Source organism: Equus asinus, chromosome 21 (genome assembly GCF_041296235.1).
Source record: "Equus asinus isolate D_3611 breed Donkey chromosome 21, EquAss-T2T_v2, whole genome shotgun sequence".
NCBI classification, from domain to species: domain Eukaryota; kingdom Metazoa; phylum Chordata; class Mammalia; order Perissodactyla; family Equidae; genus Equus; species Equus asinus.
Window position 1 is genome coordinate 97,775,504 of NC_091810.1, and position 13,874 is coordinate 97,789,377.

General features: G+C 37.0%; 1 protein-coding gene across 1 annotated transcript in view; it reads right to left on the reverse strand.

The window, feature by feature from the left end:
- Positions 1 to 13,874, reverse strand: part of DHX36 (DEAH-box helicase 36) — a 47,019-nt gene that overhangs the window by 28,638 nt on the left and 4,507 nt on the right. The window contains exons 2-9 of the mRNA XM_044754706.2: positions 12,595 to 12,719; positions 11,595 to 11,826; positions 8,095 to 8,133; positions 6,551 to 6,721; positions 5,268 to 5,347; positions 4,490 to 4,564; positions 4,181 to 4,347; positions 2,800 to 2,881 (exon numbers count right to left, since the gene is read on the reverse strand). Of these exons, the coding sequence (XP_044610641.1) occupies positions 2,800 to 2,881; positions 4,181 to 4,347; positions 4,490 to 4,564; positions 5,268 to 5,347; positions 6,551 to 6,721; positions 8,095 to 8,133; positions 11,595 to 11,826; positions 12,595 to 12,719 (971 nt within the window). The remainder of the gene's footprint in view (positions 1 to 2,799; positions 2,882 to 4,180; positions 4,348 to 4,489; positions 4,565 to 5,267; positions 5,348 to 6,550; positions 6,722 to 8,094; positions 8,134 to 11,594; positions 11,827 to 12,594; positions 12,720 to 13,874) is intronic.

Genomic DNA, 13,874 nt, shown 5'->3' on the forward strand with positions numbered 1-13,874 from the left:
CCCGTCAGCACATGCTAGTTTGTCCCCTCCTCCTACCCACAGTGCAGCTCTTCTTCTGGGGAGGGGACGGCAGGGGCTTCAGCTGAGCACTTCTATCCAAGGACCACCCACCTTCAGCTCCCCTCTAAGGGCTGGCTACGGGATGACAAGTACAGAGATATCACCCTTTTCTTCCTTTAAGAAACCCCTTAGCTACAGTTCTTCATACATTCCCTGCCTTCTAGAAAGCTTAAGAGAGCAATTCATCTTTACATGATTTTAGATTACTGACCTCTGAAACTTTGTTTTCATTACTGCCAAGCTGTTGCCTATTATTCTCTTAGAAAACACTGGTAAATGTGCTATGGTAGGAGGTGGGACACATGGTAGAAAGTGGAATTGAGGAGGGAGAGCACACAAATTTATGGGCACTGATGATAAAACCAGAGCATGGAAGACCCACATACCATCTCTCTCACTTTTAGTATGTTCCACCCTCTCTGACACACACACGTCCCTCTTTCCTACCCTGACTTCATGGCTTTCCTGACTCGCTCAACCTATTTTTGCTATATTATCTCATTCCCAATACACTCTACTTGCCCCGAACAGGTCAGTCATACCTTCTACGGCTCCCTATTTAGACATCATTTCTGAGGGTGTGTGCAAAGTCTTTCCTTGTTTTATGCTCACACCACAGCATATACAGTGCAAGCCATAAAGTTTAATAAATATTTGTTAAATAAATGTCCCCTCAAAAGTGAGCTGACTTTTTCTGTGTAAAATACGCTGTAGGGTCTCTGTTCTTGCTTTCCCAGTCACTTCCTGCTTTCTTCTTTAACAGGTAAGCTGTGGAGTCCTGACAAATGTCACCTCAAGGGTTTCTACATCTGTCCACACATTTATTCAGATGTTTACTAGAGGCCAGGCACTATGCTATGCAGTAGCCACAAAGATGAACCCACGAAATCCTTGACCTCAGAAAACACAAAGTCTGGTGCAAGAGGCAAATATAGAGAGAGACGTTACATGGCAATGAGGTAAGTGTTGTAAGACACGATAACAGTGCCACTGGAGTCCAGATGAGAAAGCAACTCACTCTGTGAGAGATATCAGAGAAGGCGTAACAAACAATGACGCTGGGATTTGTTCTTACATGATCAATAGTTTACAGATGAAAAGATGGAGAAGTGGTAAGTGTAAGTCTAAAAGGAGGAAACAGCATGGAACAAAGCATAAAGTCATGAACGAAAGGCATGGGCTGGCATGTAGAGAATGGTGCCTTTAGCATGGGCAGGCCATGGATGGATGAGGCTAAAAAGAGGACGAGGCCGGACTGTAAGGAGCCTCATGATGACCAGCTGAGGAATTGGAACCTGGTCCCAGCCCAATCCTCATCAAGGAACACAAATGTTATTCTGTGTAGCCCTTTGGTGAGGGTTGCCATTACCTAATGGCCAGTGTTGAGGGGATCAAGAACTGGGCACAGGGGCCAGCCCAGGGGTGCAGCGGTTAAGTTCACATGGTCCACTTCTCAGCAGCCTGGGGTTCGCCAGTTCGGATCGCAGGTGTGGACATGGCACCACTTGGCAAAAGCCATGCTGTGGCAGGAGTCCCACATATAACGTAGAGGAAGATGGGCATGGATGTTAGCTCAGGGCCAGTCTTCCTCGGCAAAAAGAGGAGGATTGGCAGTAGTTAGCTCAGGGCTAATCTTCCTCAAAAAAAAAAAAAAAGAACTGGGCACATCTGCTGAGGTGCTCTGCTATAGGCCATGACAAACCATTAAAGGTTCTCAAACAAGTTTTTGAAGAGAAATCTCAGGGGGTAGAAAGCTTACATGAGCAGGTTTTTTAAGGAAAATCTATGGCAGCAGTGTGACAGTAAGACCACGGTGCCAAAAGAGGAACTATTACATTAGCCCAGGAGAGAGAATAAGACCTTAAGGAGAAGAAATAAAAATGGGAAGGCATGCTCAAGGAGAAAGCTCTCAGGGCTTGCAATGGGGGGAAGTACAGAATGACGTAGACATTTGGTTACTGAGCATGTAAAGCAGTGAACCTATCCTGGTACTAACTGCTTGACAAACACTAGCTCTTCTGATTTACAGCCTAGACAACAGGAGGAGGACAACATCAGTAACCATTCTAAGACACACTGGGCAAGACATATTGTTTTGTTTTGCTGTAACTTTTTGGTGGAAGCATGGTGGGGATCAAATATAAGATAACGACTTTGGTTTGAAAAATGTGAAGTCCAAAGTATCCGTGGTACTGGAATGCTGCTGAGCACAGAGATACATAAGAAGTTCAGGGTTCCAGAGCTTCAGTTCTAAAGCTATTGTTCTGCCAGCCATGAAACAGAGAACTATGGTCATGGAAATAGGACGACACAGTGAAACAGTAAAGACTGAGAAAAGGCTCAGTGAGAGCCCCAGTGGAAAATCATATTGAAAGGGTGGGCAATGGAAGCCAGCAGAGGAGAACAAAAGCCAGGTGGGAGAACCAGAAGAGAGGCTCAAGCACTAAAGACAGAGGTTCCCAAACTCTGCTGCCCAGGGATCTTGAAAAAATACTGATGCCTGGCTACCACCCCAGACGCTGTAACGTAATTAAGGGACAGAGACGAATGCGACATCTGGATTTTAAAAGGCTCTGGGTGATTTTAACGTGCAAGCAAGTTTGGGAATCCCTGAAACAAGGAAAAATAATGTTTTAGAAGGAAACAGTTAACAGTGAGTTTCTGAGACTAAGGTTTGACAGGAGAAAGGTGACATATTAGTAATTTTTGATGTCTTTCATTTCCCTAACAGTTACTTACCTTATTTTTTCAATTATATCTTCCAAAAGATACTCCACAACAGGAAAAGTAAAACCAGGTATGTGTATCATTGGACAGTTACCTAATATGGCAGACAAAACATAAATCTGTACTCGAACATTAGAACAATATAAAGAAGTAAACAGGACAATGACTTTTATTACTTTTCTTATCTGCAGAAAATGGTCCTGTAATTTTTACCATTCCACCTGTTTTTCCACATCCAGATTAATAAAAAGCAGCAGCCTAGTCTTCACTCAAGACCATTTTACTGCTACCACACTCTATACACATCTCACAGTTCTACAAAGTAATTTAAGGCAAAGAATAGAGCATTTTGAGTTGGACTCAAAACCCGTTAGTTAGAAGTCTATTTTCTCATCATTAGCCAAGATGGTGCCATTAGAACTAAGTTTTACTGAAATCTACATAAGCAGCATCAGTCCTGCGGCACCGAGAATTAGAGAAAGAAAAGCAGTAGTCGGAACAAGCAAAGCAAGCAGTACACACTATACACAGAGGCCAGCAGTGCATGAGGCGACACACTTGAGCTGGCATCACAGCTCTGCCTCTGACTTACACATGGTTGAGCAAGTTACTCAGCGTTAGCTCCGGATATCTCATTCAGAAAAAGCAACATAATATACCCAACTAATCTCACAAGGCTGCGAGGGCCAACTGGGCTGAATCTAAGAAGACGGACTCTGCTGCGCTCCACTGTAGCTCCCACCCCTCCCCTCCTGCCCCTACAGTTACAAGCAGGAGAGAAAGTGAGGGGTAATTTTAGGAGAATGTCCTTTGCAGCTAGTCAAATTTAGTTTCACGTCCTCTCAACTCTCTGGTTAACTATGAAACCTTGGGCAAGCTACTTAACTGCTCAGAGGCTGCGTTCTCAACAGTAAAACGGGAATAACGGCACCTACCTCACAAGGTATTATGACGACTGATAAAGACAAAGTGGCAAATATACTACCTGGCACACTGAAGGTGTCCCCTAAGTGATTGCCAGTATTATTGTTATTGGCAAATGGCCACCCTAACCTGCGATAGCACACAAAAAGCCACAGGGGAATCAGAGGAAAACGTTTATAAAATTATCCAGATCTGAGGTTTGACTTCATTGATGCCACCTTAATTATCTGATGGTAGAACCAAACAACTACATGTCTTCACTATGAGAATAGAGATGATGCCACCATTTAAAAAGAGGCCCAATTCTCTAATCTGTGACACTGGAAGGTAGGAGAACATTAAAATAAAACACACTGCTAAACATATGACTACTTTGAACCTGGCACTGTATTAGTTTTTTAAAAAATTAACCCTAAAATCAGTGGCTTTAAGATAACTTTATAAAGTTACAATCATAAATTTTACTCACCAAAATATTCTGAAAATTTCTCAGCATTCAATGTTGCACTCATCAGTATTACTTTGAGGTCAGGTCGAAAATTGAGAAGACCTTTAACAACAGTCATTAAAACGTCTGACTGTAGATTTCTCTCATGGATTTCATCAAGCACAATATGACTAACACTGGACAGATGCCTATAGCAGAAGTGTAAAGTACATAACTCAGCACAAAATTTAAAAACTGAATCATTTTACCTTAACAATTAGTAAAATCCAATTCAATACATACATCTTTTGATAACATTTAACTAAACGTCCTGAATTGAAACATACTCACGGGTCTGACTGGAGCCACTGAAGGATGATTCCTGTTGTACAGTATAAGATAGAACCCTGTTTCCTTGGCAACCGACTGTGAACAAAAGACACAAATTAACAACTATCTACTAATAAATTAGTAAGTACTACCATAAAAGTCTAAAAGAAATTCTTCAGTTTAAAAAATGCTTTCAATTTTAATGAGAGCTACTTACTTTTTCAGTTATAAGAATGCCTACCACAATAGGGTAATGAGAAACATTACATTCAAGTTCATTATACATTATTTTTATTGTCATAATACAATGTTAATGACTTATTTTTAAAGGCACAACCATTAACATTTGGAAAATGACTGAATACTTAGGGGCTTAAACTTCTGTTCATTGACTAGAAAGTCAGTTCATCTAAAAAAGTAAGTGGAATCTGAAGCTCCAGGAAGACTAAAGAAATACAGTGGAGTGGGATGGGGGTTACAGGCACCAAAATCAATCGAGTCAGTCATGGGCTGGGTGGCGGGACCAAAGGTAAAGGACAGCAAGTTCTCCTAATGAATGTCCAGGAAAAAGGTTCTTTTTTAATCATTCTATAATGTAAAAGCACATTTTAAAAAGGCAATCTAAATCTGAATTTGGGTTAAAAAAATGAGTTTGTGGGCTGCAATCCTTTTATGCTGCAGCTAGTTTAAACATTAACATTAATTATTAGCATAAAAATGGGGAAAATCTTTCTTTTGAATTTCCAGTTTTAAAGTTTTACTAAAATCTACCTGTAAACAAGAAGTGATCATTCTTTACCTCTGGAGACGAATTTGGTATCCGGTACTATTACCGTTGCCACAAGACTCTGCCCTTTCTGCAGCTACTCGCTCTGCGACCTTTAATTAAAAATAATATACAGTTACAGAGAAAACTTCATTTCATTTAGGACAAATATCCTGAACATCCATGAAAATCTGAGATTGTTGAAAAATTATTCATCAGATGTTCACATGAGTTAAAAAAAAGAGTATTAAAATCTGAGGTATCTAAAACTGTGTGTCCCTTAAGAGCTGCAGACTGCTTACTTCTTATATTTATTTTTCATTTTCTCTTATAATGCCCTCCAAGACCAAATGCCCTCTCATGTTTTCAAAGTGCCTTGGTATAGCATCCTTTCATTAATGTCTACCTTTTTTTTGGTCTTTTCTAAAAGAGTTGGAAATCGTGATCTAAACTTAGAAAACTTCTGCGTAATCTGAGGGTAACTACATGTTGATACTTTTTTCCTCACTTTTCTTTTTGGTAGAGATTGGTGTTCTTAACACCCAGTTCTTGGTTGTGTCCTGAAAGTTATGGCTGCCAAAGAGCAGTTCTGGACAGACGAAATGTTATTATAATCCAAAACTGTTTTGTGTAACTACAATAACCAACAGTCATGTTGTGACAGAACAGTGATTTATGAGGTTAGAAACAGAAAATGACATGATTAAATTTTAAGAATACTTAGAAGTAAAATTTTCCAATTAGTATATACCATATATACTGACTTAGACCATTATTTTACTTTTTCTACTCATTAAACAGCCCATTCAAATACCAACAGATCTTGCGGAAAAAAACAAAAAATAACTAGTTAGCATTTCTTCCTACTGTCAATGTATACGGTAACCGCTGCATACTAGTGAAAATGATAAGATCAGATTTTTAACTTACTTAGGTACAGCTACATAATTGCATTATGACAAGTGGTTATTTTTCATTCTGTAAATTTAAAGCACCTAATGATGGAGATTATTTGAAACTCACAATCAATTCTATAAAGATTTACCAGTTTTTCATTCTTCCAGTTTTATATTGAAATTTGCCTAGATTTATAATTTATCTTCAACAAATAAACATCTATTATCAGTAAGACAGAAATCAATCTTTTGGTCTCTAATACCAAATATTTGTCAACCAAATACTTGCCTTGATAGCAATATATCCTAAACCTAATTAAGAGTAACTCCAAATCTTAAAAATCAGTAAGTCCAAGCAAGACTACCTAAAGAAGAATGAAAAATAAAGTGGGGAATTTTAAAAAGTGGGAGATTACTTACTGAAATGGCACTAATTCTTCTTGGCTGTGTACAAACTATTCTGCATGCAGATCCTTTTCCTCTTTCAATGTAGTTATCCAAAATGAACTGAGTAACTTGAGTGGTTTTTCCACAACCAGTTTCACCACTTATTACTGTTACCTGATGGTTATCGATCATATTTACCAATTCCTATTTCAAAAGGAAAAATAAGTGAAGGACATCACTTGTTGACTAAGTTTGAAAAGATAATCAAAATTCTACCAAAGAGAAGGTACTTGTTTTTAACAAACATATTAACGGTTTCTAAATTTTGTTATATGCAATGCTGGCAGTTTGGATATGTGAATCTACCAGTGTTCAAGAGATAAAACGCACCAAATTACAAACAGAACAGAGCCAAGGCATTGTTAAAGAAAAAGACACTGACAAAACAAGAAGCGACAGCTCATAAGGCCCATGGAATTACCTAATTAAAAAGAATGTTGACACGTGAAGCTATTGAATACCAGGCTAATCTCCTGATACCTAAACACCTACTGAGGACACTAAGGATTTGTACCCTAACTCAGAAATAAGGCTTTGTCTGCAGGACAAGCTTTTACAGACTGTTTTAGAGAACAAAGAAGAGAATCATTTATTTCAAGATTATTTCCTTTTAAACAATTAAAATAAAGACAAGTTTTAAAATACCTAAATCAAATGGGTAAACTTTGGGTATCTGGAAAATCGCATATTTGGGAAAGATTCTCTTTCTCAAAAATTTTAGATAAACACTAATATTTTTAATATTAATATTCACTTCATCTTACCAAAACATCTTACTACTTTCAAAGGGCTGTTATGAGTTATTTTTATCTACAAAACAATTTAACTTGAAAACCCACCTTTTAAAAATTTCCCATCTATTCTAACTCTTCTTATATAACAGAAGAAGTTCCAAGTTTGAACACGGAAATTATAGCTGGTAAATACTGAGAAGCAGAATATGACTCGTTCACTCAGTAAGTATTTACGGGGGTCTGTAGAGTCAAGAAATACAGTGAACAAGACAGACTCTGTCCTCAAGAACTTACATGGGCCTAGGAGGGGAAGACACACAGATGTCAGATGGTAGTAAGTGCTATGAAAAGCAAAGAAAAATCACAATAAAGTCAGGTTGAGAGGACAGACAAGGGGGGCTATGTCATTCTATATAAGGTAACTGTGTGTGATGAAGCATAATAAATTAATTAAAGCACTATATATTCAGCAGTGCTTCAATTTTAATTAAAATGTTTGATCTCAAATTAAGAACAAGGGTTTACCCAAGGTAACATATATGTGAAAATTCTGCTTTTTAAACTCTAAAGATTTCAACTATGGACATACATTAGAAAACTTCAGGATAATTGTTTCATGACTATTTTTTCTTTTTGTCCTTCAGCAATCCAAAAGAATAAAATGAACTTCCAATAATACCCTTTAGGAGAAGATTCCTTAATTTATATTTCCTCTTGATATAGAACCTTTTTTAAAAAAAGTTTAAGTATCTTGCAAATCAAATTAGTGTATATTCATTTTACCTTTTGCATTCCATACGAAGGCAGCTTTTCCCTGAAATGCTGAAATTAAAAAAAAAAGCTTTTAATTTCACAAAAGAAATGTAATCAAATTTAATTCCAGTAATCAGAATATATCATAGACAAATACACTGGACCCTTAAAGGATTTTTATTACCTCTCTGCTTATGTGAAGTATCAAGACTTAAAAAAAATTTTTGTAAAAAAGAATAAACTTAGCAATCTCTTTTATTTTTGAAACATTAAAAAACAATTCTACTACATCCAATAGAACGGAGACACTCTGCTAGACTTAGTGGCAGTCAAATGAAATCTGCCTATTATCTAACAGCCTTCTTACAATCCCTAACTTACTTCTACCATTTTTTTTCTATCTCTATTCTATATATTCACCTTAGATTTGATTTCTCCACCACATTCTTTTCCCCCCCATTGGTCTACCATACTCATGCATTAGGCACTAGTGCAAATTCAAAGATTACTTCTGGGAACTTGCCTTTGAGTATGTAAGAAAAAGCAAGTAATTATCTAGAGTCAGAAAATCTGGTACTGCCATTAAATAACTGCAAACTTAATTAAGTCAAACTTGGAGCGTGAATCCCTCAAAGGTTTTATCTCACAGAGTTGCCACAAGATCTGAATGAAAAACCTGTATGTAAAGCAGTTAAAGTTCGGTGCGCTCTGCTCCAGCAGCCCTGGTTTGGAACCACACCACTGGTCTGTCAGCAGCCATGCTGTGGTAGTGGCTCACGTACAAGAAGGACATATACAGCTAAGTACTGGGGCTTTGGGAAGGGAAAAAGAAGAGAGGAAGATTGGCAACAGATGTTAGCTCAGCACAAATCTTTCCCAGTGAAAAAAAAAGCTGGGAGCAGTTTCTGATACACACAAGCTACTCAACAATTTCTGGTGAATTACAATGGAAATAGTAAAGAGAGAGTGATTAATTCTTTCCTGTGTATTTTATTTATGTGATAATTTCTCTCTAATTTTGAATGCTTTTATGAAACCCCGTATCACACTACATAAAAATGACATATGCTAAGAAGCAGTGCTATTGTTTATACTGAACCAGGTACATCACACAACATGAAAAAGTTGTCAGTGGTATAAAAAAACAAACCACTGCTTTCGCAAACCCCCTTTACTTAAAAGGAAAAAAACGCAGAAGACCACAACTGTCCTAGCTAACCCAGTATGTCACTGCCATGCTTGTTTTTGTCTTTTACTTTCTTGAAACACCATCCTTGTTTACTTTTTGCCCACTTGATGTGTTAAAATGGAGACTGTGTCCAAGTCTCCCACTACTAGTTTTTATTGAGGTAGAATCGACATGTAACATCATATCAGTTTCAGGGGTAGAAAATAATGATTCCATACCTGTATATATTGTGAAATGATCACCACAAGAAGTCTGGTTAATATCCATCACCACACGTGTTACAATTTTTTTTTCTTGCAAGGAGAACGTTCAAGATCTACTCTCTCAGTAACTTTCAAATAAGCAGTGCAGTGTCAGTAACTCTGGCTACGTACAGCCACACTTGCTACGGTCAGGTAATTCTTACCAGTACCACAAAGATGAGAGTCAACATGGGACTTAAATGAATTCTAGCGCTTTGAAATAATAAGTCACCACACTTTTCTTAGTAATTTTTTTCTTCTGCTGAGGAAAATTCACCCTGAGCTAACATCATTTGCCAATCTTCCTCTTTTTGATTGAGGAAGATTCGTTCTGAGCTAACATCTGTGCCAGTCTTCCTGTACCTTGTATGTGGGTCGACCCACAGCATGGCTGCTGACAAGTGGTATAAGGTCTGCACTGGGAACCAAACCTGGGCTGCCAAAGCAGGGCATGCCAAAGTTAACCACGAGGCCACAGGGCCAGCCCCCAGTAATTTTTTATTATAATTTTTAAATTATTTAAAAACCAAATCTGAATATTTCTAAAAATATTAATACCCCACTCAATCAAATGTAACCATCTTAAGTATATACAAACTATCCCATTAAATTTGAAACTAGCATTAATCATATTTGCTTTCTATATATGTAAATGCTGCTAAAGAGAGTCACAATCCAATATTCTTTTCCAAGGTAGACAAACCTATTTCCTAATCTCTGCCTGTACCCTGAGATATAACATAATGAGTATAAGCTACCTGAAAAGAGGGAAATCTTATTAGTCTTCAGAAAACATAGCAAAGTGACAGACATCTCACAAGTGGAAAATTAATGTTTATTAAACAAATTATAACATAAAGAAAAAATATGGCACATTATCAAGGGGGACTAAAAGTTGAGCTCTTGAATTTTAGACCTGGTTCTGTTACCAGCTGTGCAAACGCAGATAAGGCACTTAACCTAAGCTTCTTTTCCTCATCTGTGACAGACACACACTCTCTCTCACACAGGGTTGGGAGGTTTAAGTGATGTAGTGCTGTGTCTGGCCAACAGGAAGACCACCAACTATTTCTGTATTTTGCACATTTCTTCTCCTAACTTTCTCTGAACTAGGTCAATCACTCATCTTCAATGATGTTTGAGTTCTGTCCTCCACACAAGGCAAACAGAGAAACACTGGTTAACCCTCCTTGTTCCTCAGGCTATGAAAGCAGCTCTCCTCTCAACCGTAACATTATGAATTAATCCATCTTGAAATCTCCTGTCCTCAAATCACATTTTCACTCAACAGGCATCAAACAGCAACACAATTTGGCCCCTGGACAACCTCGGCTCATCTGCTGTAATCAGGACATCCAACCTTCATCAGCGACAGTCAACGGATCCTTTCTTTTCTACAACAGGAGACGTGATATTCCACATCCCTCAAAAACAGCGGTACGTATTTGCATATTAAAGATATGGCCCTCAGAATTTCCTCAGTATTTTAAACTCTTAATTAAAAAATACATGTGAACATTTTATTACATCTATCTCTAGAGCATTCACAAAGCACACAATTTTATGTTTAAACAGAAAGTGATTTTAAAATATCTTGCCTAGCATGGAAAGAAATACTAGAAAAACTGAGAATTTCAGTTCTTGTTACAGTCCTGTCTTGAAAATGCTGGTAAACAGACCACGTCATATAACTTTTGGGAGATTTAATTTCATCATAAGTCAAAGAAAGGAGTTGGAATAAATGGTCCAGAAGAAAGTTTACAATTCTACAAAGCTAATTTATGGTCTCTTATGACATCTCACTAAACTGGCCTAGAAAAGTTAGGAGTGATTTTCTGTCATATGTACTACCATTTCTCAAATATTTCTCCTTCTCACCATATAAGCTGCTGTAGATGAGACAGGCCCCTGCAGGTGATGTGTAATTCCATCCCACTGCTCTTCTCTACTATATGGGAAATAAAAATTCCCAGAGGATGGCCTGTTGAGGAATTTCACTGATCTGTATCATGCAACTACCTCTAACCAAAAATACATTTTTACCAAGTATGAGAAGAGATCACAATCAAAAATTTTTTCCACATCTTGCTTTCCGTTACCTGCATTTCAATATAGCGACGGTCAGTTTTTTTCTTTTGTAAATCTTCCAATAATTGTTGGTCTAAGGTTGCATCTGGCTCATTTTCTTGGAAGAGATATTCAGAATCTCGGTCAATGTATCTGTCCCTGATTCTAAATGTCTGCTTTTCTTGATTTATCAATTTCTTTTCCTGGTCCTCCCGTTTCTTCTCTGAGTTTGGTTTGTTCTTAGCAGGAGCTTCAGTACCATATCTATGTTGACAAAATAAAAAAATGACAAATGGTTAAATGAAGAGCCACTCGAGGCCTGAAACAATGCAATATGCTATTTGTTTCAAAATCACCCAAATCAAATGCTTCTATTCTTTTCTCTTAGTAGAGCAATTATAAAAATACTTAGATTCTTATAATGAATTCAAATTTTTCCTCCCCGTAAATAGGTATTACCAGACAAGTTATTCCTTGTGATGGTTAAAAAAATAAAAATCCACACAACAGACATTCCTCCATTGCAATAACTTAGTGTTTGTCTTTTTCTGATTTTCTGAGCCTTGTTTTAATTCCAAAACTTCATTTTCTTCCTGCCGCGTTTTCTGAGCTATAAATGGAATGCTACATTACACGGTCCCAGAAAAACCTCTACTAATCTTTCCTCCAAATGATATAGCTTCTTTACTATTCCTAAACAGTAGCAATGTAACTTCTTTCAGATTTCTCCCACAGAATTTTGGAAATACAAAGACATGGATAGGAAGAACAATAAATAATAACTTAATAAATCTCATATCCAGATAGACTATTCAAACCATTTAGCTTTCTGTAGGAATGAATATGCCATCTAAATTTTTTTCTGTCACCAAATATGCTCAATCTACTTAAGCAAAAAAAATTACTTTGACGTTAAAATTCACTTATTGAAGAGTCTAAAGATGTTGTTGTTATTATCTTTGTTCCCCCAACCAATGCTACGACGGAAGTGTTACTCTAGGCTCATCCTTTAAAAGAACATTTTTGTTTTACCCATGATCTTCAGGAGCAAACCAGGATATCTGTGCTTCCGAATCCTTATCATTCTTAGCTTGGACAGAATGCAGTAGCTGCACAATTTGTTCTTCTCGACGTTCATCCATGTGTACTACAGCTCTCTATTTTGCGCAAAGGAAAAAACATCCTTATGAACATGAGAAAGCATGTGCAAAATTACTTGATAACTAAAAGAAAAATAAAAGCAAAAAAATATGTTTAACAAACATATATAAAAGAACATTAAAGTCCTCTAGCCCAATTTCACTTCCTAGACCTAATTAAGGTTAACATTTTTGTATGCATCCTTCCAGACCTTTTTCTACTATGTATTTACACAATAACTCTAATATGACGGGAAAAGAAAGCATATTTATGTCCCTTACTAAAACTTCGCTTCCTTTACCTCCTTCTCTCACTTACTAATTATTATGAATTTTTCACAATCTTAAGTTTTCAAAGATACTCACAATTAAAGTTATTAAAAACACAAATGTTCTGTTAAAAAAACTAACTTGAAAACTGGAATAATACTTTGGTTGCAATGAGCATTTTAAAGTTCTTACACTAAAAGGACAAATATACTGGGAAGTAAGAAGGCTGAGATCACAGGGAACAAATAAAATTGATCAGCATTCACAGGGGTCCAATGTGGCAAATGCTGCAGCTGCCTCGGAGAATGAAAATTAATTTAAAAAACACACCACAGATATGAGTTACATTCTACAGAGTAAATACAAGAACTTTTAAACGCTTTTACAACTGTAAATTATAATTAGTTGAATTATAAGTAAACCCAGGAGTTAAGAGTGCGTAAAGTTTTCTTCAAGTATGCAGACAGGAAAGACGGCCAAGGTATTAAATGAAAAAAGCCAGTTGCAGAAAGTATATACAGAAAGATCTTATTTTATTATTAATTTTTTAAAAAGTTATTCACTTCACATTCTAGATTTCTTGTAGTATTTCTTCCAGATATATTTCTGGCACACTGCAGACGCCCCAGCAACATCTATCAGATGAATGGCTGAACCTATCTTTTACAACAAGCATGTATGACTTTTGTGACAAAACCACTTTTCTCTCTAAAAGAAATAAACACACAAAAAGAATACAATGAGATCTCTGGGGAATTCCAGAAGACTTTTGCCAATAACCTATTAAAGGGTTTACTAAAAGCATCATTATGCTCATACAATTAAAAAGTTGATAGAGTAAAACTCTGACTGCTGGGAAAGCATCAAGAAATTACCAGCTGCATCAGAACCTGCTTATTGACA